This window comes from Galleria mellonella, unplaced genomic scaffold (assembly GCF_026898425.1).
Source record: "Galleria mellonella isolate WM207_F2 unplaced genomic scaffold, CSIRO_AGI_GalMel_v1 utg312, whole genome shotgun sequence".
Lineage (NCBI taxonomy): Eukaryota > Metazoa > Arthropoda > Insecta > Lepidoptera > Pyralidae > Galleria > Galleria mellonella.
This window is the reverse complement of record NW_026442074.1, coordinates 1,063,319-1,089,413: the sequence shown is the minus strand read 5'-3', so window position 1 is coordinate 1,089,413 and position 26,095 is coordinate 1,063,319. Positions and strand designations below refer to the sequence as shown.

At 35.9% G+C, this 26,095-nt stretch overlaps 1 protein-coding gene across 7 annotated transcripts in view; it reads left to right on the top strand.

Annotated features, from left to right (window-relative positions):
- Positions 1-26,095, top strand: part of LOC113516327 (homeobox protein cut) — a 215,354-nt gene that overhangs the window by 176,894 nt on the left and 12,365 nt on the right. For 6 of the 7 annotated variants that reach the window (XM_026900739.3, XM_026900737.3, XM_052896118.1 and 3 more), the window contains 2 exons: positions 11,030-11,169; positions 11,717-12,229. In XM_026900739.3, coding sequence (XP_026756540.2) covers positions 11,030-11,169; positions 11,717-12,229 — 653 coding nt within the window. The remainder of the gene's footprint in view (positions 1-11,029; positions 11,170-11,716; positions 12,230-26,095) is intronic. The other variant, XM_026900743.3, reaches the window with a different exon arrangement.

The window sequence follows — 26,095 nt, the reverse complement described above, 5'->3', positions numbered from 1 at the left end:
TTATTTCTAGTGGAATTCGTCACTGGGCTAACTGACCTGCTTTCATCGTCACTGATTGTTGGAAACAATAAAGAGTATCTATCTATCTATCTATGTCTGCAGACGGCGGTTACCACTTTCCATCAGGTGGGCCGTCAACTTGTTTGCCATTTAAAGTTGCATAAAAAAACTAATTCCAACTGTGTATAACAAAACTTGACACAAAACGAGTCAAAGGAAATGCATTTAAATTATTCACGTCTAAACACTTATACGAGTATTTAACGAACAAAGAATCCTGCATCAGTAACCATAAGTTTAAACTGCAATAACTGTAAACCAAAATAAACATGGCAAAGCAAATATTTCACTGTAAAATAAAATTAACTAATCAAGTTGTAGTGCAGCAAAAATAATACCGCGCAAGTGATTTCACAGTGTAATCATGCTAATCACACTTTCACAGTGTACTCTGGCTGTTTGCAGGCCCTACCTTTGACTGATAACAGCGCTAGAGGCTGTAACGTTAGAAACTTATCTACACTTCCTTGGCCTTAGCTTTGTATTACACATAGACAGTATTATTTCCTTACAACGATAAAATTATTTTAAAAAAAAAATCTCAAAAAGAACGTTTTAAATACGGCTGTATTTTTAGAGTAAATAAAAAATAAAATTATTGTCTTTGCAATCGATAGTCTACTCCCGTGTTGATTTAATATTGTTATTTTTTGTACAACAGTCGATTGCTTGGGTACCTTTGTCCCATTCGTGTTTCAACCGTGAAGCAGTTGTGTTTGCATGGCTGTATTTCGGTTTAAAGGGTGGGATACGGCGTGAATTTACTGGGTACAGAGGAATAACACCTGGGTCCTCAGGAATGGCAACGCATGGGGGGTATCATGGAAACAGTATACTCTGTTATGTCCATGGTACTGCTCATGTCTATAGGCGACGGTTATTTTTTTTCCATCTGGTGGACCGCCAGCTTGTTGCCATTCTAAGTTGTATAAAAAAAAATTATGACGAATAAAACTGTAGTTCTTCTTTGATGAGTAAAGACTGTTTATTACTATGCAATTTTTTTTATATCACAAGTTTTTTGATGGATGAAAATGGTATGGTAACCCCGCCTGCGCTACCGGGATACGCTGGCGGAGCACCAGTGAAGATGAGAATGAAAACAGATCAGTTAGCCCATCATGATGAATTCATCAGGAATTAACCATGATAGTTTCCAGGGAGAACCGACCGACGGAGGTCGACCTGGTTGGATATATTGCTAGCAATGGGATTCTCAATCTCCATTACTAACAGTCCCTTTCCCCCTTATATCACAAGATTGGTAAACGAGCCTACACCTCGTCTGTTGGTAAACAGCTACTGTAGTCTATGGACGCCTGCAACACCATGGGTGTCACGCGCGCGTTGCCGACTCTGAAGAAACCGTAATACACCCTTTTTGAAAAACCCCATACTGTAGTTTGTAGGGAAAACCTCGGCAGGGAATTTATTTCACAGCCTGAGTGTTCGAGAGAGTTTAGACCGTTTAGGTTCTTTCGTATGAATACGTATTCCCTATCGACTTCTTCATTAATTTATTAATATAATTTAACGTTCTAAATTCAAATATTTTCAAACGATTTTAAAAAAAAGTTGGTACTTAATTCGGTTATATTTTTTTTAATGTTTATTACCAATTATAACTCCGTTAGTTATAAACCTTTTTGGAAAATTCTTTTTTACTTGAAAGAATATTTTTACAGATGGCTCCCGTAGAAAATTTATCAAAATCGGTTCACAAATTGTAGCTTTTAAATGAAAATAAAGAAAAAGTCCCAAATCGGTTTAGAACTGGCAGAGTTATGAGGTGACAAAGATAAAAAGAAAAAGAAAAAACAAAGAGTACAACCGAATTGAGAAGCTATTTCCTTTTGAAGTCACTTTAAAATAATTTTAATCAACTAACCAGTAACATCAGGAACAAACTTAAAAGATCTGTCATTCGGAACACGTGAGACCACAAGCGGGCAACGTCTCAATTCCACTCAAATGGACATAAAACGATGACTGTAGTTGTGAGGAAGTGGCGTTCAAACAACAATGTTAGTAATTAACGTTTTTCTTAGAGACAGCCTGTGAAAACATGTTCAAAGTCTCAAAGGACGATTGGCCGTCGCCTCGTGAAGGCAATAAAAAAAACGCATCGATTTCATGAACTTACTCTCTTTATGTGAGTGCTTTTATGGTTTTTATACAACGACGATACATTGCCACCCATGTAGCTTACGGCCCGACTGTTGGAAAGTGTTGCACGTTGCAGGCCCTTTATCCAGGCCTTGTTAACACATTAGATTAAAGATATTTGAATTTAGATTGTGAAAACTTGTCTACCTCTCTTGTTTGCTCCGCCAAATGAGAAATTTTACTCTGCAAATAATAATAGGTACTTAGTTACATAGACAATCATAGGAAAATGAATTAGTTCATAACAAATAGGTATATGTACACACTCGAGCATTCAACACACCTATGTATGTACATATTAGATGACCCGTCAATACCCACTTACCCAGAAATCCAAATACATACAAGAATACCACCAAACAGTTCCCACAAAACGGGAGGAGGTCCGCACCTCTTTTTTTTACCAATCCGTCCCACTTTCGTCCCGAGCCGGTCTCATGTACCCGCTAAACGATTCGAGATACGGAATTTAGCAGCCCCCGAGATATTTACTCAATAATATTGATACAGAAATCGCTCCCTGAGACGTTCTAATTTTTTTTTTATATCCTGCCAGTCAGTGGGAAACTTAAATACGTTTATCGTTGTCGATTATTTTGATATCCGTTGTAACAGGTTCGAAATGAATAGTAAACTTTATTATCTGTGTTCATCAAAGCTATTTTCAAATATAATCTATGGATTTTTATTTATTCAAGCATAGATTTATAATAATACCCGGAATTCTCTTTCTATAGTATGTATCTACTATTCTTTATCTATGAGATGCCTATGTAAATTTTATTTGCAGTAACTAAATTCAAATATCGAATTTTATTACAATTTGAAAAACATTCTAAAAACTTAACAGTGTTTCCCCAACGTAGATACCTACTTACAGCTCGTGTAACAACCTACTTGAACAAAACCATAGACAATCAAGTGCGCGCCATAATTGAATTATAAAAAAAAACATAAAGATAAAAAGTACTATAAAAATAACAATGAACCCGTCAGAATCGTATTGACGGCTCAGATAACTAATTATATTGGCTAATAACAAAGAATAAACATACATATTCCCACGTATCAGTTTCCGAGTAATCGCTAAGGAAGTGATCAGTCAACATCCTTGAGTGAGATAATGAGTATAGCTCCAAAACGAACCCTTAATAGTCGATTACTTAACATTAATCACACTATACTAACACATAATAGTTTATTGACGAAATTAATAGCTAATTATCTATATATCTTTCAAAAATTATCATAATTTTTTGGAATATTTATATATTCTATATAAAGAATATTTAGAGTCGTAAAAAATTTGAGAAACATCGCCATATTACATTTAACATTCCAAAGCAATATATTTAAATCAATTTGACATCTGCCCGACACTAACCTAACGTAAAATACTTTTGCAATTAGAACAATTTCTAACCATTTAAACCTCAAACACTGCAGTTATGACCTTATTCAATATAGGGGGGGAAAGGGATTGTTTGTTATGGAGGCTGAGAATCCTATTGCTAGCAATATACCCAACCAGGTCGACCTATCAGCGTAAAGGTATCGATAGCGCAGGCTGAGTTGCTATTCCATTATCATCTATAAAAAAAAATAAACAAATAAACAATATGCGGACTATTAAATACCATTATTCAAAATAGAATTCAAAAATAATTCCAAAAAGCCCGATAGTCCATTGATAGTTCACGTTTAACCCTTCAATAGACTATTTATAACAATGACAACTTCACAAGCTGTCGTTGAAATGTTTTAATGTGTTATTTTTACCAATATGGCGACCGAAGTCGGCGCCTTTGATCCGCCATCAAAGGGCAAGTCGCATCAAACGAGCCGACACGTCGCGACATAAAATCGTGCTTGTGCAAACACAATAAACGCATATTTTGAGTTTACAGCGTGTACGTAGCGGCGATCGATCAATATATTTGATTACCGGAAAATAATTAAATATATATATATATATATATATATATATATATATATATATATATATATATATATATATATATATATATATATATATATATATATATATATATATATATATATATATATATATATATATATATATATATATCAGCAGTGATGTTAATATGTTACTGAACTGGGTGTTACCTTGCGGAAATCCATATCACTGGCTATTTGCTTAGATTATTTTAATTCAGTTACCAAACGTAAAACGGGCGCTAACAAAATGACAGTCGGAGATTGATGGCTGATACGGAAAGTTGTGGAACTTCTAGAATTATTATTAGAATAAAATTATTTTATTTAATTCCGCTACCATTAGTATATGTGTTACTGCCAACACTCGAAGATCGACCACCATTATTACTACCAGAAGTTCCGCAACCATCTTAGCCATCAATCCCCAATTGCCATTTTGTTTACGCACGTTTTGCGACATGTGTTTCATGTCTAAACCAAGCATATTCAAGCAAATTATTACATCTCTACTCGGAGCCTAGTGTTAGCGGTTCGACAATTTAATTCGCAGTTTGATTATTAGCAATTGATTATAAAATATAGCTAGCTATGGGACGGTTAGACTCCATTACTAATCCCTTCCCCCCGGCAAATACAGTAGGTACGACTCAAAACATATGACAATGTCTTGCGGTACTTTCTACAGTTAACCAATATATAATCCGAACTATAGTTTAATACCACCCCCAACGTACAAAATAGGAAAACGATAAGTCGCCCCTCACCTTAGAAATATGAGCTTCACACACGACACGGGCTGATAGAAAAATAAACGAACACACAATAGAAAAATAAAACCACCCATTTCAATTATTGCCGCCGGCACGCGAAACAGGCGAACATTTGACGATTTTCCCATGATCGGACCAATTCCGCCTTTTATTACTCGGATTTCTTACTTTTCCCAACAAAAGATCACGTAATCCCATAAGATGTGCGTTCGAATCCCGATATAAACAGTTGGAGGCACCTGTAGCGGTTTATTGCTTATTTATTCCGCTCCTCAACCCGGGATTAAGTTATAGCCAGCCTCCGAAGATTAAAGCTTAATAGGGGGCGGAATAGATTGATTTCTAGACGATACCCGCTCGAATCTCGCCGTTATTCCGGATTCGACGACATTTGGCTTGCAATTAATCCAGCAATTTCAAATTTAGAATGCTATTTACAAGCCTGCTCTTTATTGCTACAGACTAATAAATAAAACGCACCATAAACAATTTCAGTGCGGCCAGCATTCACAAAGGAATTTGAAAGAAGTACACATTCCATTTTCAAATAATTAAAAAATCTTTATCAACAGCGCCAGACACTGGAGATGTGGTTTTAAGTTTTTGTAGTTACAATGTTGACAACGTTAGGTTAAAATTTAAAAAGGCAAATAAAGAATCAAGCATCGCTTATCTCTTGTTTAATTAGCTTCTAAACACACATGTGATTTACATATTTCTCGGGGAACACAAACAACAGTCGTCTATATTATATGGTATACAGAACTATGTTTGCCTCCTATATATCAATATGGCGAGGGCCTATCGCGGACACCTGTCTCCATTTGCTTAGGCGATGTTTGTCTTACATTTAACGAAAGTTTAGCCTCACACTGTCACACACAAATTATCAACTAATTTACGCTCCCCGACGTTTTTTAATGCCATAAAAAGAATACTGGTCGGCCCTAAGCTTTTTACAATATGTTGACACAATGCAGCTTTCGTCGTTTAAACGTTTGATTAAGACAAAAAATTTAAATTCTGAAAACTGAGCGACATGTCAATAGTGGTTTTGTAATGAAACGGAGGTGACGAGCCAATGGCGCGTATCGGAGTACGTACTCCGCGTTCGAAATTTGAATGTTCGACAGACAGTGTTGTGCTGTGTGCACGGTTCCGCACGTGAACGGTTCGAAAGGCGTAACAGCGTTATCGTATTGACCAATCGATTGGTCACTCGTTCGGAACTGGGCGGAGTCGCGTTATCGCCGACCGATGATTTGACTGATAATGTTCGATTGTGCTGCGTCAAAGTCATTGTTTGAAAGCGAGACGAGCGTATCGTAAATCTGATCGACGACTCGTGAATACTTCGATTCTAACTTTGAAATATCGAGAATCTGTACCATGTTTTTGATTAATGAATCGCATTCTATAACTAGGGGGTTGAAATTTTCACCCTTTAAACAGAGATTTCAAAGACATATTTCTAGTTACAGTTAGGGGAATCCGACAGAAGGATGTTTCGATATTGATTAATAAATTACGAATTCCCGTTGAGTTACTTCCAAAGATGAAAGCGGCTGAATTAATCAATGGATTATAATATTTTCATATAAAAACGGCGAGCAGATAAACCTGTTTAATGTTGATACATATGTTTTAATTTCAGTAAAATTTCCCTTTTTTGATCTAATAAATATATGCAAATTATAACAGTTAATTAATTCAAAAACCTGTAATAAACTAGGGCGGGCCCACATCGGTTCGGTACATAAAATATTCAGTGTGTTACACAGCCTTAACTGAAGGCTTTTGGGCAAGACAAAGATGCTTTTAAGCTTTCGCGTGGAACATGGACGCCTCGGAGACGATTATTTCCTTATTCCTATGACGAAATTCATTTTCATCGTCAACAAAAAAAAAGGAATGCATACAAAATTAATTGTCTCGAACGAATGCTAACGAAAATGATCGTTAACAATGTACCTAAATGTCTTGAAGAATTCATTAATTGCATAATCAAATTACCGAGCCTAATCTAATTATTAGAGGCGTCAATGACCTTTGTATACAACGGAGGCGGCCTAGAAACACTTGATAGACAGTACCGTCCTCGTACGATTAGTAGCAGTATTACCCAGTGAATTGAAATTTAAAGTTAATAGAATAACATCAGCAACACAAACACATAATAATTACACTTACACATAAAAAGAAACGCACACACAGCAAGTAAAATATTTATCATTATTTCCCCTTGGCTTTTTCATAAACCTCTCACCGCTGCGTTGGTGGCGATCAAACGCACGCATATTATAAAAGTTATGGACAAACAAGGGCTCCACGGCCGCCGCTGCTCGGCGTGCTATTAAAACTCTAAGCTATCATAGACGTTCACCCACTTCCCCGTTCGCGTAAAACATAACTATGTCACGGAGTTACCAGTACGTACTCGGCACTCGCGTTTATAACGTATTTATTCGGGAACATCGTAAAAGTCGAAAACATAAAAGTTCCGACACAACGTTCGCGAACTAAGCGCAGCACTACGCGTGATTGGCGCGAAACAAAACACGGAGGTTATTTTGTGGTGACCAATAATTGAGGTTGTGTTCCATAAACAAAAAGACTTTAACTGTGACAAAACTAGTTGTTTTGATTCAAAAACTGAACTGCAAAAACCGATTTTGATAAAATGTGATATTACTATGAGACTAATCTGTAAGTATGTTCTTTTAGATAAAAAAAAAAGAATTATTCAAATAAATTTACAACTAACAAAGTTATGAGGTAACAAACAAAGAAAAATACAACCAAATTGAGAGAAGATAAAAAGAGAGATAAAGATAAAATTAGAAAAAGAGAGATGCTTCCGTTTTTTTAAGTTGGTTGAAAACAAATCTTATTAATGTAATACATTTGTAAATAGACAATGGCTGTACATGGAAGATGTGTAAGAAATATTAATATAAAAGTTCATAACAAGAGCAATAGATGCTAAAACAATATTTTTTTTATATCTTTCTGGACATTTGTTCCGACATTACGTAAAAAGTAGTGAATCAAATGTGAATGTGAATAAATATGTGAATCAACGTAATTCCCAATTTTGTTATACGACAATATATTTAACAAACAGTTATTAACAACCCTACTCTATTAATTAGAAAAAAAAAATCAAATTTCAATATTTCTAAAGACTCATAACTCCTAAAATTTAACTGAAGCTAGTGAAGTTCCTATGTACATATTTTATAAACGACATAATAGACAATAACTATTAGTTCCTTCAACATGAAATCCAAGAACTCTTGAAATCTAACGACGCAAGTTCACTCCTCGCCTATCAAATAATAAGTATCACCTGGAGAATTAACTAAGCATCTACCTAGATGTACAGTTCATACAAAATGTTCTCAGTTAAACAAATGAACAACTTAGCTTATCCGGCCGAGTGCCGAAGTGGCCCGCGCTCGTACAGGTGGCGTTATAACTGCAACTCCCCGATCCGGTCGTATTGTACCGATCAACGATATAATTGGCGATATATTAAATCGTAATTAAGGTGCAACCCTATTGTCGGAGGTGTGAAAATCTCGAGCTCCATTCGATGTTCGACCAGTCGGCCGATTGATCGTTAACAACGAACTACAAATCGGTCGAACGATCCGAGAACTGCTTGTGCGGAGACTGGTCTGGGAATATATTCAGTTCTGTTGAGCAAATAGTTTTAATTACAGTTGATTGTTCATTACTATTACTGTTGAATGAATCGATACGGACATTAGAAATGCAAGTGCTGGTGAAATTCAACCTGTAAGTTTTCTCTAGTCATCTTCATAATAACCCATTAGGTCCCGCTCGAGTATCTCTTTATAAAAAACTAGCTGCTCCATCCCCGGATCCACACAGTTTGTTTTTCCTATGTTCATCGTATCAGCCTTTAACTGTCCACTGCTGAACATAAGCCTCCCGCTTGGGGGATCTTTGCCAGTAGATTGCTATGCTTGGCAGGTGGATTGGCAACCGCAGTTAGGCTTTGGAGATGTTTTAAAAGGGGCACAGCTGCCCATCCTTCGCCCTCCTTTAGTCGCCTCTTACGACACTCATGGAAAAGGAAGTGTGTGGCCCATTCCATGCCGGAACTACACGGCGAGTAGCCTATTTTACTCCATAAGAACGTAACTTTCTATAGGTGAAAGAATTTTTAAAATCCCTCAAGTTACTTTTGAGTTTATTCATTACGAACGAACGTACAAAAATAATTTCTCTTTATAATATTAGTTTGGAATAAGAGAAAGCCTACTGTTATTATGTTGACCAAGTGGCTTTATATTGTTTTATTTTGAGTTTTCCTTGACCTTCCCTTACATTGTTTGCTGGGGGTTCATTCCAAAGTTTCGGAAACTTGAAAGGTTTACCTTGGGTTAGATCAGTCACGTGAAACCACAAAATGACCGGTTTTGTTTAGGATGTTAGTATCAACTAGCTTTTACCCGCGACTTCGTCCGTGTGACCGGGATATGTTCGGGGACAAAAAGTAATCTATATGTCCTTCTTCTATCCATCCCAAGTAGTAAATGCATATCGCTTATGAATTCATGAATTATGTGCTTGTATTGGTGAAAAAATAATATCTTATTTATCTATCATATCAAATTTCATGCCGATTGATTGAGCTGTTAAGGTACCAAAAGGTAACAAATTAACAAACGTACTTTCAAATTTATAATATTAGTAAAGTTTCAGAGCAGCTCAATTTAATCTATCTCAAAATTTCAAGTTCTAAGCACTCAAGTTATTTGCTTGAGTCTCCTGAAGTCTTGAAACCTCTGTCCCATTCGTGTTTCTACCGTGAAGCAGTTGTGTTTACATGGCTGTATTTCAGTTTGATAGTTGTATAGGCGAAACAGTATACTCTGTTATGTCCATGGTGCTGCTCATGTCTATAGGCGACGGTTACCACTTTCCATCAGGTGGGCCGTCAGCTTGTTTGCCATTCTTAGTTGTATAAAAAAATCTCATAATAGGTACGCTAGTTGCCTCTTAGGACATTCTACAAATGAAAGAGCGTTGATATGTTATATTCCGATCACGCCACATATCATATCAGCTGCTGAACATAGGCCTCCCCCTTGGGGGACTTTCCCAGTATTTGTCTCGCTTGGCAGGCGGGTTCGCAACTTTAGGCTCTAGTGATGTTTTAAAAGTGACGCTGCTGCTCATCCCTCGATCTTTAAAATCCCTTAGTCGCCTCTTACGCTACCCATGGAAAAGGAAGGTGCCCTTTCTATGCCGAAACCACACAGTTAGAAAAAAAAATCTATACAAACACAAAAATCTTATTTATGTAGTTATTTTTCGGTTCGCCCAATGGTTGACTGGTAGAGAACACCGTCCGGTGTTAAGTCCGCCAAATGTACATAGAATTTCACTGCGCATTAAAGTTTAAAGAAATAAATAAAAAAGCAATCGAATCGACTTTACCTAATCAAGATCGGCAAAATACGACATCGAAGCACGTTGATACACCATTATTAGTGCTACTATGCGCCTTATCTCGCAACAGCCCAAGGAACCCCTCAAAGGGTTCAATCTTAATAAATTTATGAAAGGAATATTGCCAATAAGGGCACCGGCATATCCTATTAATTAAAATACTTAATTAATTCACCTGGAATGGTTTTAATCAATTCACTTTCGCTCAATTTATTAAGGTATACCGAAGGTGACCCGGCCTTGATTATGTCGCATTTTCTATTGCGAACACCCTATTTTATGGTTTAAATGTACCTTACATTACAATTGCCTGATCGGCGAAATATGATAATGGAGTTGCCATCCCAAATGAATGAATGGCGATCTAATTTTTATCGATCCTGCTACAAATGTGATATACTGATTTGAGACTATATATTACAACTCCTTTTCTTTACCAGGATGATGATGATACACTATCTCCACCAAAACGTACTGCCGTTTGGGAGACCAAAAATGTTCTATCAAGCTTATTGACACTAATGATTAGATGATGCATGTTGGAGCTTCATAACGCCGCCATATAGTAATGTTATTTCTATTTGTTACAGCATGCTCCGGTCCCTGGACCTGGGACCAAGCGAGCGATCATTAGAGCGCAAGCCTGAACCGCTGCGCTCGCCGCCAGCGCCACCACACGAGCGCAGCTCAGCGGAGCGCGAACGGAGCACCGAGCGCCGAGACGTGACAGGTACGTCACACGATTGTTCTAACTTGACCCGAGCAGCTTGACCTTAACACACATATACACAAACAGAATATAAATGTGCTCTAAATAGTCGGCCGCTCAATAAAATTGGACGCCGTCAACCGGTCAAGTTATAGTAATCCATCGGTGAACCGACAACTCGGCAGCACGTTGCCGAGTCGACGTTCCAGCCGTGTATCGATATGTCGTCGTTCCCGATCGATCGCGTCATTCGATGTAACCCTGTGTATGTCCGTAGCTAGTTCGTGTTCGCTTCACTTTTCTATGTCCGACGCGCGGAGTACGAGGAATCCAGTTCCCACCACCTCTGCCATGCCGCTCACGGACGCGCGTAATCGTTCCAAACGTAGGCTTTAGAATTCGGAGCATGCAAACATGAGAGACGCCGCGTACGCATTAAACATTCGTACACCGTTGCCGAATGGTTGCGACGCTTACGAGCGTGCGTGAAACCCTGTCCCCCGGCCCCCGCTTCTCCTCCCCGAGCCCTCGCTCCTCGTGTTCCCGCGTAACCGTACTCTCACTGCAGGTGCGGAAGAGTGGCCGAGCACGCCGCCTCCCCTCAACAACAACACCACCCACCATAACAACAACGGGCCGACGCCGCTGCCGCTGCCACCGCCGAGCCCGTTCCGTTTCGAGGAACATCGGCCGTACAGGTTCGCGGAGGACATGGGCCCGCTCCCGCCCGGCGCGCTCGTCGGACGCCTGGGCGACTCCCTAATACCGAAGGGTGACCCGATGGAAGCGAGACTACAGGAGATGCTCCGATATAATATGGACAAGTACGCGAATACAAACTTGGACACGCTACACATCAGTCGGCGAGTGCGAGAGTTGCTGTCAGTCCATAACATAGGGCAGAGACTATTCGCAAAGTATGTGCTTGGGCTATCGCAAGGAACGGTATCGGAGCTGCTCTCAAAACCGAAACCCTGGGACAAGCTGACGGAGAAAGGGCGGGACTCGTACAGGAAAATGCACGCGTGGGCGTGCGACGAGGCCGCCGTGATGCTACTCAAGTCGCTCATTCCTAAAAAAGGTATACTATCTAAATATTGCAGTTGTTCGTTTGTTTCTAACCAGGCCAGACATGTTTGTTGTCTTAAAAAAACTTAATATCATAAAATTAACTCCTTAACAAACGGCTGGTTAGGAATAGACAACAACAGTTCCTCACTGTTTACTCTTTTGACCCTCAATTTTCAAAATTCAAAATTGGAACCACTTCGAATTTCAATCCAAATTCAATATTCGCAACTAGCTCGTGCCGAACGTATAATTATGACGAAATCCAACAACGGCGTATTTCGTCATAGATCAAATCCGCCCCTTCAGCTCAATCTTCCGAATGGTTTGGCGCGTTACCCGTTATCAGCGGTTGTCGAGTCTACCTGACAATAGGGCTCATCAATCACGGGAAGAATGCAGAGATATTAGAGATGTTTACTTTGGGGCCATTAACGTTATAAACAAGTTTCTGAACACTTATTAAATGGCTCCTACTCAGCGTTGTTCGATCATTACTCAATGATGATTCAATAACAGCTTGCTCATTTAGGAAACGCACTTTTTTAATGTTATTTTTTTTTATTTTTACCCATTGCGATGATCCCTACCCTTTATCCTGAACCTATCCTGTGTGTCCTAGCTCGAAAGATCAGTGTTTCCGCCCCGTTACATGAAAAGGGGGGTTAAAGTTGGGAGTGGGGTGCAGGGGACATGGTCAAGCGAGCGCGCTCCTCCGGGGCTTTCGTTCTGTTATTCCAATTTATCGTTTTAATACCAATTACTATTGTTTCATTCTTTTTATAAATTATAATGGAAGTTTAGTTTGTAATAACCTTATTTATTATATTCTGATTATCATGTTGGTGCGTATTTCTTTTTTTTTTTACTGTTTGTAAATATAACCATTTTGTTTTTCAATATTAAACTGATTTCTATAAGCAGTCGTACGCCCAATAATCTTCATTTGAATTTAAAAGCTTATAACTATATTGTGGTGTTATCTCATACATTCATCCAACATTATGTACAGTCGCCTGCATTAACATGCAAACACTTTTGTACGTTGTCACAATAACACTTTATTGGGGTAATATTTAAAAATGGAATCGTTAAAAACGTTACTGGTTGCAACAAAGCACGTACTTAAGTGTGTACATATAATTGCATGTGACTGTACCATAACAGTATTATAGAGTTGCAATTGGAAAACACGAAGATACATTACAAAGCGACAATGATAGTCGCCGCAATATATTATCTGCCCCCCAAGTAACAACGGGCAAGTGTTGTAACAATGAAAAGTAAGCGGACACGCATCTAGCGACGACTCGGCACAGTGCACCGCAAATGTACGAAACGACCTGTGACGTCACTAGGCATAGACTGAGCTGCTAAATAAAAATAGTGACGTTACGATCTCCTGTCAGAATTTGTACTTTTCATAAGAAACGACATGTGACGTCACTGTGCATAGCCTGGTTCTCGAGTTAAAAATGGCGACCTTGCGCTGTCCTGTCAGAATTTGTTGTTTTTATAGAAAAGACATGTGACGTCACAATGCATTACTAGGCCTTCGAAATAATCAAAATGGCGACGTTGCGATCTCCTGTCAGTATTAATATATTATTTTCTACTATGACGTTATTATTTAAAATCTTATATTCACATGAGAACTAACTACAGACAATCTACGTCAATACAATCTTTAAAAAATAAAAATAAATCTACTGGGCCCATAACTGTGCTCATAATCATATTATGGGCTGATTATGAATGATTTATGATTATGGCTCATATTATGAAACGTGTTTTCTAAACCTAACAATTAAATTCACTTATTAACAGCGAATTTTTAAAAAAATGTTCTGTCTGCAGTCATTAAGTCCTTCCTAACTCCAACTCTAAAATTAACGTATTGTATTTTGACAGACAGGTTTATAATATTTAATATATCACAAAATCGACCTTAAATATTATAGATTGTAGTTTACAATAAAATATTTTATTAAATATAAAAACTGTATATATAAAACCACAACACATGACAAGAGAACGCAATGTTGCAATACTTATTCAAATAGATCACTTATTATTTTAAATAAATAGGTACCAAAAAGGTATTTTACAGATAGCAATTTTCCTACTGTTTAATAATTATGTTTAATTTACTTTTTAACTTATTATTTTCCAGTTTACACTTTATCAAACCAGTCGTAATATTCTTTATTTAAAAATGGCGCCAAAATACACGAAGATTAACAATGAATTAATACCAAAAACAATATTTCTATCATATTCGAAATTCAAAATTTAAACTTCTAGTACACGTAATACGAACGTAAAGGGACAATTCGAGAATTAAAAAGAACGCTCTCATTGTAAAGCGATGTACACATTAATGACAATGCAGGACAAAGTATAAATCTGCGGAAGACAATAGACTGTCGTGTATTAGCTTTTGTCCGGAATGTCCCATCGATAGGGATGAGCTCAAATAGATTGAATTTCAGATAATACGGAAGGGTTCCGTTTTTCTTATTTCCCACGAAATTGTACCCCGTTCTGTTTATACGATTAGAATTCCTTTTGAATTTGTGTTCGCGTATCGTACGGCAGTTGAAAATTTTGTTAGTACTGTAGAATAAATGTAGATTAGACATATAGGAATGAAGCTGACATATATCAAATGTAGGTTTTATTGATTTCATTATCTCCAATAAGAAAGTTTAAAATATCAAGAGACTAAAATGTACTTACGTACGTAACATACATATATATGTTCACATGTATGCATATATGTGTATGTTAGTGTTATTTAGTGTATGTGTTAGTTAGTGTATGTAGTGTTACAAACGTCCATAGGCTACGGTAACCTCATTTACCATCAGACGGGCCGTATGCTTGTTTGTCACCATAGTAGTATAAAAAATGTGTTTACGTATCTCTGTTCCACTCGTGTATCCATCGTGAAGTATGTAAGTTTAAAGGGTGAGATGTAATAGTGAAATTACAGGGTGTACACCATTCTCTTCAAGAATGGCAATGAATTAAGGGTTCCCATGGGCATCAAAGTGATATTTAATGTCCAAAGTATTGTATATATTGTGTCTATAAGCGACGGTTACCATTTCCCAACAAGTGGGCCGTCAGCTTGTTTACCATTCTAAGTATTATAAAAAAAAATATAGATACTAGAGACAATATAGAAGAGTAGATAGTAGCGATCAGTGTCCACGTAATGATACCAGTCGGTCACGCTACCAACCAATAATCAACTACGCGGCCATACCGTGGGAATAGGAACTTATTACCACGATAATTGAGACGTTTACTGCTATCGGATCAATTGAAATTAAACGACACATCGCTCGCATTGTCAATTAAAAAAAAAATACGTGCGTGTTACGCATTATGACAGATGTCAATTTTGACATGTCGATTTCCAAATCTCAGTTATAACACATGTATTCTGCGGCCTTGCTTTATGTAGAAAGATATTATGAGCAAACCCAAATTTTAAATTAGAAATAAACTTTTTTTTATACCACTGAGGTTGCAATCAAGCATACAGCCTACCTGATGGTAAGTGGTTACCGTAGCTTATTAACGCCTGTAATAGCAAGGGTATTACGCGCGCGTTGCCAACCCTGAAGAAACCTCTTTGTCCCCTTATTGAAGAACCCCATGCTGTAGTTTCTTGGGAAAACCTTGACAGGAAAACTTGCTGTCCACCTCGTGGAAAGAAGCGACCCTCGCTAATAGACATAAAATATTTCTAACAAATTATGTATATTGAATCAGAGGTAACTTATAAATTATTAGTCTTCGAATCCATATTAAATAGATTCTTAGTCAACTAACTGCTAGCCTATTTAATTTACTAATTATTAAATTTATGTAAAACCCTATAAATATAATTAATATAGATGCGAAATTTGAACATGATTAAAAAAATATTTAAAAATAAATAATTGATCTCTTCAACGTGCTGTATAGACGATTTTCATAGAAATCGACATAAAGATATTATTGATTGTAAAAAATTAAGGATATTTTAATAGACGGTAACAAATTAAACAGTCTTGTTTTTTATGTTAAAATTAATTTAATTGAAAGCTTTAATTGCGTCATAAAATCGCTGTTTCGTTAACGTATTTGAAGAAACACGCGAATGGTGTACATGCCTTATAGTTTTTGCGCCATATCATATCTCTTGTCCCGTATATGGGCGGGAAAATATCCTATTAGGTCGTAACGTCAATACCTCGCAGGTGGAAAGGTGACAGCCACTGTATAATGCTTTCCAATTTACGAGCGTTTAACCGCATAAACACTGCTTTCACTATTCAATGACGTTTCGTCACGCGCAGAAATTCCCGTGTCAAAATAATGTCATTTTTTTGCCATCCATGTGTACTATTCTTAATCTATACTATCTGTCCTGTGCAATGTATCTTTTTTTTCTTAAAATAGTGTTGTAAATGATTCCGATATAAATACTTTTGGGTATTTATGGATACTAAATATATGCTTAAATTAATAACAAATACACAGATCGAGTCCCTACGAATACTTCATCAAGTACAGCGTAACTTAAAAAGAAAAGTAACGCACGATTATGGCTGTATTAATTTTGTTATTCAAAACTTATATCAACAAATCATCATTTTATTTGTTTTTATTTATAATACAAGTATTATGAATACAATACTTTCACACTTTTCTACCAACACCGTGATAAAAATTGTTTGTTAGCTGAATTTTTAGGACGTTTTTTGTTACTTGATACTACATCTACATGTATGTTCTAATGTGATTTAAACTTATGGCATAAGCAATAAGTGGTACTCAACTACTTGTTACAACAGTTACAGTAAGTACCTAGCTATGTCCTAAGCTTGACTCCTATACAATCAACAACATGTCATTTCGCGTTGTTATGGCTTCGTATTTCCACGATTTCCCAGTTCCCACGATACATATACATAATGCATACGCTCGTCCTGTCCGTTCGTTGCGAAACTGTTGTTATGGTGTTCGACGTTCACACGTCACGGTTATAGAGACTTGCAAATGATGGTTCCAATACCTACAATACCATCTAATAAAACAAAAAAAAAACAGGTTTATTAACAAAAAATAACGTCACTCGACTTGAGTATCTATAATAAAAAAATAAATCGATATTCCATATTTAAAACGAACGTCATGACAAGAATAATACCTATTTAACATCACTAACCTTTAGTGTGAGGTAATCGGAATTCCATATTCAAAATAATTTCGCGGTAGAATTCTTAATAAAAAAAAATAATTTGAATCGGCTCGACACCACAAAAGAGGTTGCTTTAAGTAGTGTAGACATAAGAATATATATTACTCTGTCGCTTGTTTCATACATACGCGAAAAGAATATAAACTAGGCAGTTTACTTGCTTTGATATTTGTTTATTTTATATTTAACCATGCACGAGAAGATGGTAATGACCTATGATTGACGTACTATTTCGTACATCTTAAAACTATGAAAATTAGAGAAAAAAAAACACATAATTAAGAAAAGTAAAGTCTGTAAGTCGTAGTCTAAACGATGGTAAACAAAGAAGAATTTATTAATTATAAAACTGGATTTGCCATGTTCCGTCAACGTAGTGTTCACTTTTTATACTTTTTCTGTACATGCAGCAATTGTTCATCATAGAGCCGAGATAATTGTTTATGATGGTTAACATGGCAAAAAAGCTAGTATCCATTGCTTATTGGTAATATCTATGCTTGATTATATACTCTACATTCTATTTTTGAATTATAATTGTACAATTTGGGAAAAATACTTGCACTTAGCAACACCATAGGACAAAAATTTATTAGTAAATAAAATATAGTAAAGAAATTTAAATTAAGCATATTACTAGTCAATTAAAAATACAATTAAGTTAATCATATTACATCTTTCTTTTTGTTTTTTTTTTATTTACTATAAAAAACGTAAAACATCACGTGTACAGTTATACAAATGCAATATTTTTATCGTCATTCTATAGCTAATAACAAATTGTTTATGAATATGACTACATCGAAAGTAATATTTGCTATGTGGATTATTACAAGCGGATTATATAACAATAGACCGTGACTAAATTCATTACCCTATCTACGCATACATCTCCGTATCGAGCACACAACAGTTTGTGAAAGCGTTGTTTTTGCGCTCTGGGCGTCAGTGTAAGTTAACCGAGCATTATTTATTCACTTAATCCTTCAGTCCAATTAACTGTAGTTATAGCGGTTATAATTATTGCTCTTATTACTGCCAACACGGTTCAGTGATGAAATGTCCAAGCAAGATCGTTTCAAACGCTCACTAGTGTCGATCGAGATCGAAACTCGACCTTAACACACGACAATGAGGTCTTAATATCATCGAAGGAACAGCAACGCCATTTTGCATACATCGTCCACATTACTCGAAAAGACATGTACCATAAATAGATTGAAAACCGCGTTCCGTTTTAATTAACGTATTTCAAACGATCCTATTTTAAAAATGGATCTATTTGTGTTTCAAGTTTACGTGTAGTAAATTAAAAATGGAACAGTTTATAGTTCGAAGTTTTGTACGATTATTCCTTTTTTAAAAGCCAAGAAATGTTTTAAAAAAGGAACAACCAAAGATATTTAGAATTCGCGCGCAGTAATATTTGGACAAAGTTCGGCTCTCGAGAGTGGTTGAAGTGTAGCGTGAAAATCTATTTTCAATGGGCCACTATCGGCCGGCGCAGGACACCCGCCAAAGGCTTTATGCCCGAAGTTAAGCGTCCTCGATGCTCCTTTACTCTAAACTCCCCTTGTAGTGCTCTTAGTTTAACGCTAAGCAAATTTTAATATTCAATTGTGCTTTTGTCTGTTCGAATTTGTTATTAGAAATCATTTTGTATTTTGGTGATGTTTTTGTACCATGCACGAGTAGGTAAGCTAAACTAATGTGCGTAGATATATGCAGGTATAGATGTAACTACAAATAGGTACTTTGGTGTATAATATAAACGCAGAGGACAATTGCAAGTGCGATGGCATCAGAATAAAAAGAATCCTCATAAACAGCGGATAATTCGCTTAATTGTATTTAGGGACGTCATTAATTTATTCAATGCTGACACGAAAATACAGCAATATAAAGGCAGACAGAGTGCATTACGTACCTACGTGTCGCAAGAGTTAAAGGCAATAAGTTATCAATGGCAGGTCACGTCCAGAAACTCCGTGCGGGGGACTGTCAAAAGCGTTTAAAACTGAGCAAAGTTTGGAAGTTGGCAAGTGTATTAAGCGTGCACTAATACACTCGGACTCGACGGGGAGGACATCGAACGCAAATGGATGAGAAGTTAGCGTCTTCGGTTCGTAACTTTGGAACGCGACCACACTCGACCGCGAGCGAATTGGTTCGAATTTGAATTTCGAATGCAATAATATCAGAATGTTATGGCTGTTGAAAATAGTAATTCTCAATTTGAAATCTGTATTCAAATAACGAATACAATTTGTGGAATTTGAAATTAAAATTGTGTTTCGAATGCTTACTTTAGTTAACGAAGCATCGAATGCAACAAATACCTACACAACAATTCGCGCCAGTAGTCCGATACTTAAGCGAAGGGTATCCGCTAACGACTGTCAAACGTGCGATACGAAGGTTATATTTATCCCTTTTCTGTGCCGCGGACAGTTTGTTATCAACAGAAACATACATAATCGAAACCCGTTGAACAAAGTGCGAAAATAGGGGTCCGCCTTCATTAGGGTATTTTCAACATGTTGAAACAAACGGGTCAATCTCTCATAAATCATAAAGTTTTGAACAAACACGAAAATCCGGCGAACGACTGATAATCACATAATAATTACTCGATACATTTGGACGGGACTACGGGAGGTTAGGGGCCGAAGTTTCCGAACGTACTCTCTCGAATAAAAATAATATAAACATGTGTTATAAAAATAAAAGTATTTACTTAAAATACTTTTAAAAAAATAACATAAATAATGCAAAGAGACAAATAACCAACAAGGAGGTAGATGTAATGTAGTCTGTCTGATAAACTGCCGTGCCCTGCCATCTCTCGTCGAGTGGTACAAACTGAAATGTCATAACGACATTACTAACTACTTAGATGAAACCATAAACAACTATTCCACGGTCAATGATCTCACACGTAAACTTATGAACATTACGATAGCCGAGCCAGACATTTAATTTACGGCGCAATTATTACTAAGTATTATTACAAAGGACATTTCCCGCAAAAAAGTTCGCAACGACAACCACTTAGAAAGCACCTTTGAAAAACCAAATAGCCGTTTAAGAGCGTTTACGCTGAAATAACTCGAGTAAAGGCTAAATAAAAAAGTTCGGTATGCGAGAAGCAATGTACACGTAACGCCATCTGTTGGGGAGTAGCGCAAAACTCTAGTGTAAGGGTCAAGAAATAATTTTGCGAAGAATGCGCGACGCACCGCGGCCGCTTTGATGCCTTCCGACGAAGTAATCAGACCTCTTTACAGGAATATTTATGTCTATAATACCACGTCTCATTATTTACTTTATGATTTTATGCCTAACTGACTGTCCGAGATAATAATACCTAATTGTTACACAGTTGAACGCGTAAACGACTTGAGGTGAGCGAGACAAAACATAATTGTCTTCTTGTCACTCGGCTCGTCGCATCTGTTTCGACTTTATCTCAGCGTATTATAGTCACATTATCGTGTCTAAAATCATGAATTGCATATTTTGAGAATTAGGTAGGTACTGGCCGGAATATAGGCTAAACTGATTAGGTACTAGGTGACTACGATCACAATATAATAGACAGGAATAGATTTCTTTCAACCGACTTCAAAAAGGAGGTGGTTCTCAATTAAGCTGTATTTTTTTCACCTCATAACTCTGTTATTTATAAACCGATTTAGGAAACGCTTTTTATTTAAAAGGATATACATTCAGATTGGTTTTTAAATTACAATAACTTTTTTGCCACGGTTGAAGTCCTTAATATATATATATATATATATATATATATATATATATATATATATATATATATATATATATATATATATATATATATATATATATATATATATATATAATGAATTGTCCCTGCCTGTCTATATACTGTGAGCAGCATGATAGGTGAGATGAGTTGTACCAGTCCATCTTGTAAAATCCACTGGAAATGAACTAATTTCCAAAACAAAACACCACAGTACAGGACAACCTTATACTTTTTTTCATAATAACCTCTTATTATACGTATCTATTATGCTTTTTACGGGTTTAGATTAAGGATAAGTGTTCCAGCATTCTTTTTTCAAATTTACTTCGATTTTTAAAACAAACCTCTCATTCTATATTCGAATTTTTAATTTAATGACTCTATTATTTAATCGAATTATCTTTACTCGTATGTTGACGTTACACCGATTTAGACAAGATTAAATCCAAATGTTTTCTACAAAAAAAAACCTTAATTGCTAGTTAAATCTTAAATAGATTTACCAACATATTTAAATTACAATATTATAATAATACATTGTACCTAACAATAATAATTATTATATCAAATGTAACACAAGCCAAATATCATTAAAACGAGGCCAGTAATAAATTTACCGGTGTCTACCGAAATATAACAATTAATTAGGTAAACTGTAATGTTAGTCAGTTAGTAGGTATCCCTGGATACTCAGCACGAGTCTCATTTTATTATATTACTCTTCAAAATACATATATTTCGATTAAAATTACAGTAAAAAATTACTTTTTGTTATATATGTGTAAAAGAATCTTTGAAACATAACCTATAAATCTTATTTTTTTTTTTAAACCTTTGGGAAACTCGTTCCTTTTTTTGCATACAACAAATAAAAAGTAACAAAATTAACTACGACTGTAACATAATTAATATGAAACCAATACCATTATGGTCGTAACCAGGGGAGAAAGGAGCATTGAGAGGCAATGCCCTACCTTAAAAAGACCCCAAAAGATATTAAGGCTACTGCCCTATCAAAAAATTATTTTACCCTTTTTATTTTAACCTTAAACTTGGGTCTAGCTACAGCCCTGAATACCATAGAAAATCCTATTACCTTATTGTCAAAATCAGTACAGAGTTGGTGAAAATATTAACTTTCTTTTGGAAAGCACTTAAATCATGTATTTCTCTAAAAATAAATTCCACTTCTGCTAAGTGTTTTATGCTTGTTTGCCATGTTCGGTCATATTACTTTAAAAAAATAGTTTTTTGGAAAGAATTACTGTGAAACCTATAAAAATGGGAGGCGAATGCTTCCCCCGCGTAATAGCTAGTCACTTAAATTCAGTTGTGACGTGTAAATGTAACGAATTTATTATCGCTGCGTAACTGTTAGAAGAACAGCTTGATCGCTATAATTTAGCGCAATCTTATTTTAGCAAGCGCGTTAAACGCTAATTGTGTTAAGGATTATTAACACTTCGCGCCATTCCAAACGTCTAGCGCATAAGTATTTGTATAGGCATTAGCAGTGGACCAATACATATTCATAAATAATACAGAATCATTCAAATAGAATTTTGTAAAATTTCAATTTTTCATATAAAAACTATAGTTCTAAAGTTTGCTTCTCAAATTAGACTTTCGAACTCTTTAACTGCCTGTAATTATATTTAACAATACTTAAAAGTGTTCAGAATGCATGAATTGGAAGGACCTAATATATTTTCCCCTTTCTTTCATCTCTAATTTCAATCATTTCAGTATTCACTCCCATTCAATTTGCCACACTCTAGCCATGTCTTTTTAGATCTCTCTCTACCCTTATAACCATTCACACTTATACTTAATATTTCTCTCAAAACATTCTCTTCATCCCTGCACATCAAATGTTTATACCACTACAAACATTTACAAAAACAATCAATGAAAACGCTTATTATTTCGGTTAAGCAAATACAAAACAATACTCATACGCAAATTAAACCTTAAAAACATGTCTATCATTACATTTTTTATCTGTATCCGTATCATAAGTCAACACAGAGAAAAAAAAAAACAATAAAGGAGGGCATTCTTGTTACACTTGAAGTGACGGCCGAAGCAAAGGTAATTATTTTAATAATGCCGCGTTCAAACCGCGCAGATCGTAAATACATCGCGCGTCTGTCGCGTCGACGATGCGTCGACGCCCACGCTCCTATTTCGATTATAACGCGATGCGATCGCCGTAAAACTGCATATAGTACTCACAATTTGTCTATGGCTCCTGTCCAAACTGATTACTTCTTTACTGTAATGGATGCTATAGGGCTAGTATAGTATTGTATCATCTGTGCTGTAAATGATTCATGTAGATTGTACAAAGTGTCTAAAAAAACATAATCTTAAATTTTACCTAAATACTATTGCTAGTACTTACATCTATATACTAGCGGTTCGCCCGGATTTGCACGGTTTTTTTTTTTTAATATAAAAAATGCCCATGTTACTCGCTGATAATGTAGCTTTCTATAGAGGAAATAATTTTTAAAATCGGTTAAATATGTTTTTGTTCATTACGAACAAAAAATCAAATCTTTTCTCACTATAATATTTATGTAGATTATATATTTTTTTTAATATCAAAATAAATAATGTTTTTCGAGATAGCAGTCTAATTCAAGTAAATCTAAACACTTAATAAATTAAATTCTGTTATCTGTTTCGGAATGCCACGTCGTCTATTTTCATATGCATTTATTGTTCTCTAACAAATGTGTACTTCAGTTTTGGCGCGAAAACTCCACCTTGGGCGCCATTTTGTTTACAGCATCACGAACTGAACAGTTTAATAGGATATTAAGTGCATCCTGACATATTATTCCCTGTAATTAATTACGCGCGTTTCCTTAGCGAAACCGACGAATATATCACAGATCTGTCTCAGAAGATGGGTTGTTTGGCCTGTCAGTTCGGACGCGATTTGTGACCGACCATTTTACATCTTTGCTCCCTGTCTTGCATAATTAGTAAGGATTAATGCGTAGCTATGAATGACTCGTTGTTTCGCCATGAATTCGAGATTCGGTGGTAGCATCCGCCATGATATTTATAACCTTCTATGATATTTCAAATACTTGAAATAATATATAATGTGATGCAGTGTTCCATGTTTGAAATTTGAAGTTTACAATAATTATTGATCTATGACAACTTTTCCGCATTAAGAAAAATATTATTTGAATCTATGGAACATACCATGGATAAGACTTTTTGCAACTATACCGCTTGAGCGCTTACAATGACGGCTGCATGGCTACCGTTCGCGTGCCACGTCGCTATCAATCGACACCACAATCAATAAAGCGCCGTACACAAATCAATGCTATGGGTAATGGCATCGTTTCACGGTGTTGATGAAAAATCATACCATAGACATATCCCGATATTTATATATTTAGAATAAAAAATAATTCAATCAACTAAATCTATATAAAAACTATATAAATATTAAAACATTTAATATTTATAGTATATCTACAAGTTTAACTTACAGACAACCCTTTAAAATCAATTTCGTATACCGTGAAAAAAACTCCGTCAGACGATCAGGTGAGACTAACTGCATTACAGATGCGAGTCGTAGTTAACGGCAATTCGGTTATTTCGTTAAAAAACTTTGCTATGCTATCGTTAAAAGTTATACGGATAAACTCCCGTGGGCCCGGGTACGATCTAGTGACGAGAGTGTCTCTTCTCGATGCTTTTTTACAGTTTAAGAAACTGATCAACATTTCATAGCGAATTCATAATTCAATATGATTATCTCTAAACGAGTAATTATGTATTGTACATTATTATTTAATTCTTAATAATTAATAATAAAAAAAAAATTATTCCAAAAATCGAATATTGCCACAGTGTAGCTGAGATTATTTATTTATTTTTTAATTTTATATTTCGAACCAACACAGCTTTCATTGTCCTTCTGTCGAAATAAAAAAAAAATAGAACTCGTCAAAACTTCGAACTAATTGACCATAGACAAAAGTTGTTTTTTTTTATCTGCACTACAGATACGATGGTCTCTGCGGGCCCGCGGAGCTCGCAAAATTGATTATTGAATCTAGTTACCAACTAGCGACGTCCGCAGGTTGAGTGCTCTTAATGTTTTTACCTTTGCTTTGGGGATTTTTGACAGTGAATGAAAGAGACGACTTTTGCAATATAAAATGTGATTCCAATTGTAAATATATTTTTTAGAACACACCAACGAATATTAAGTCCTGGTCAAAACTGAATAATAATAATTGGGTTTTATGCAACCGGGAAAGGCAAACTGATCTCTTACTTGGGCAATGATAACGATTACCTATAATCATGAATAGCGACATCATATTGTAACGGCCATGGTATCCGTCATGTGTTGCCATTCCTAAGGACTAAGATTAATAGTATGCTAATACATTATTTAATTGATACGATATTGAAACTTTTAAGAAAAGAGCATATTCCTTTCTAAGTGTCCGGCAACACACCTGCAATACCTTTGATATTGTAAGTGCCTATGGACGGCAGTATCAGATGAATTGCGTACTCGTTCGCCACCTATATTATAAAAAGAAACCTGCCATATTCCATCCTTCAAACAGAAATATAGTCCTACAAATTTCTTAATCTATGCCTGTATCACTCTCACAATTATAGCAACCCTGAGAAATTATATCTAGAAAAAAGCAACATTACTTGTATTTATGCAAAAGACAACACGCAATCACAACCAAATTGTCATATTATTGTGAAAGTGAAAGTAGATACAATCAAACCTTATTTAACATTTCTACACTATTACTGCTTTGTGCTACAAACAAGAG